Source organism: Cyprinodon variegatus, unplaced genomic scaffold (assembly GCF_000732505.1).
Source record: "Cyprinodon variegatus isolate N-32 unplaced genomic scaffold, C_variegatus-1.0 Scaffold250, whole genome shotgun sequence".
NCBI classification, from domain to species: Eukaryota; Metazoa; Chordata; class Actinopteri; order Cyprinodontiformes; family Cyprinodontidae; genus Cyprinodon; species Cyprinodon variegatus.
The window spans coordinates 705,639-707,409 of record NW_015150703.1 but is presented as its reverse complement, the minus strand read 5'-3'; the positions used below and the strand labels follow the sequence as shown (position 1 = coordinate 707,409).

General features: G+C 42.0%; 1 protein-coding gene across 1 annotated transcript in view; it reads right to left on the bottom strand.

The window, feature by feature from the left end:
* lig3 (ligase III, DNA, ATP-dependent) overlaps positions 1–1,771 on the bottom strand; it is a 29,629-nt gene that overhangs the window by 11,726 nt on the left and 16,132 nt on the right. The window contains exons 9-10 of the mRNA XM_015382147.1: positions 1,083–1,235; positions 922–1,001 (exon numbers count right to left, since the gene is read on the bottom strand). Of these exons, the coding sequence (XP_015237633.1) occupies positions 922–1,001; positions 1,083–1,235 (233 nt within the window). The remainder of the gene's footprint in view (positions 1–921; positions 1,002–1,082; positions 1,236–1,771) is intronic.

Here is a 1,771-nt window from a genome sequence, read left to right as displayed (position 1 = left end):
AAAATAGAAATTTTTGGACACTATGTTCTGATAAAGGGTCCATTTATATACATGTTTAAGCCAAAATTATTTGACATTTAAATATCAATTCCCCACAACTTTAAGCAGCCTCTGTTCTTTACTCAGTAAGTCAGTTTTTGTTTAAGGTAGTTAACTGCTGGTTATCCTCCAGCAGCAGCTTGTCGCAGATATTGTTGATTTCTGCTCAATATTAAGGCGTGGTCTGCGCTGTTATTCCACGCCACAACGCCAGAGGGCCAATCAAGAACTAGCTATGGGTCTAGATACGGCCAAGGCGGTCAGGAAGTGGGGGCAAGTTTGTGCGACAACGGAGGGACATGAGGGCCAAAAAGAGCAGGGATCCAGGTGGAAAAAGGGTCCCAGCGTTCTCGCGCACCTCGCTCTTCCAGCTGCTCCATCTTCACCAGTCGTTTTCCACAATGGCGGTCACACAAACAAAACAAGCCGGTAAGGAACCAAACAGGAAATACGCATAGAGTAGAGCGGATGTAGATCTGACCAATCAGAGGCCTCCTGTCTGCGGTCACGTACAATTTTGGAGAGGTGCAGCAGAGTGTCTGTGGAAGGGGGCGGGGCTTATCTGCGTTAACTGCGACGCACGCAGACGACCTGGTTTCTGAACATAAACCAGACTTAGACAACATTTATTGTCATTTCGTATACACACAGTGTATAAAAAAAACAAAATTTCATTTTGATGAATTCCATTACCCTGAAGTGGAAACTAAGATATCCTAGTGAAACCAAAACAATCCAAACATTTAGGATCGGATCTAAACAACATAAACCAAGCAGCTTCAACACAAAGCAAAAAAAAAAAAAACAGTTTATAAAGATAAAAGCTTCGTTTTTAATCAGTAAAATGGCTGAAATAACTTAACGGCAAAGAGCAAATGTTACCTTTCCATCAGACTCACACCGTTGAAGTAGATGCAGTCGAAAACAAAAAGGCAGACATTGGCATCTTGAAAAGCAGCTTTCTGAGGGGAGAGAGAGAGAAGTTGAAGGGTTACTGCTTTGACTGAATCAATAGAGAGGATGAGACTGAGGGAGATTATCACCTTGTGAACACCTAGAGTCCCGAATGGAAGCGGTTTGCTGGTCTTTGTGTCGATCAGGAGAACCTCTGCATCTAGAATCATGCTGTGGCCGCCGGGGAAAGCCTGGGGGATGTACTCCTTGAAGTGGGCCACCTGGAATGCACAACAACACAGCTTTCAGTAATCAGAGCAACTTCTAAAACTACAAGAAACTGTTGCAAATATGCTCCAGTCTTAACGCCCAGGTTTCATTCTCAACTTTCATTACCATAAACTTCCTAATAACAGTCTAAGGAGCTTAAAAAGCTGTTAGGATTATAGACTGAATTGGTAAGGAGCTTTTGGAGAGTTAAAACTGCTCCTCAGACACCAAAAAGAATCCTAATTATAGATTCTAGAAGATCTTTGAAAAAAAGAAAAAGGTATAACAGTCGCAGCACAAAATAAATCTACACAGCAGCTCCATCTAGTGGACAAAGAGCACACAAGCATGATGGGTAACTACTACTACAGATTCAGGCGCTATGAAGGCAAACGATGGAATAATAATAATTACAGCAGGAAATGCCTGAACTCCCTGCTTAAAAATAACTTTAAAGCTGCTAAACCTACAGTAATACACCTGAAACTGAACCACTGTGGTCTACAATGTTGGACTCCTTAACTCTAGATCTATTCTGCAGAATCTGTTAGTTCAATCTCTAACGTTC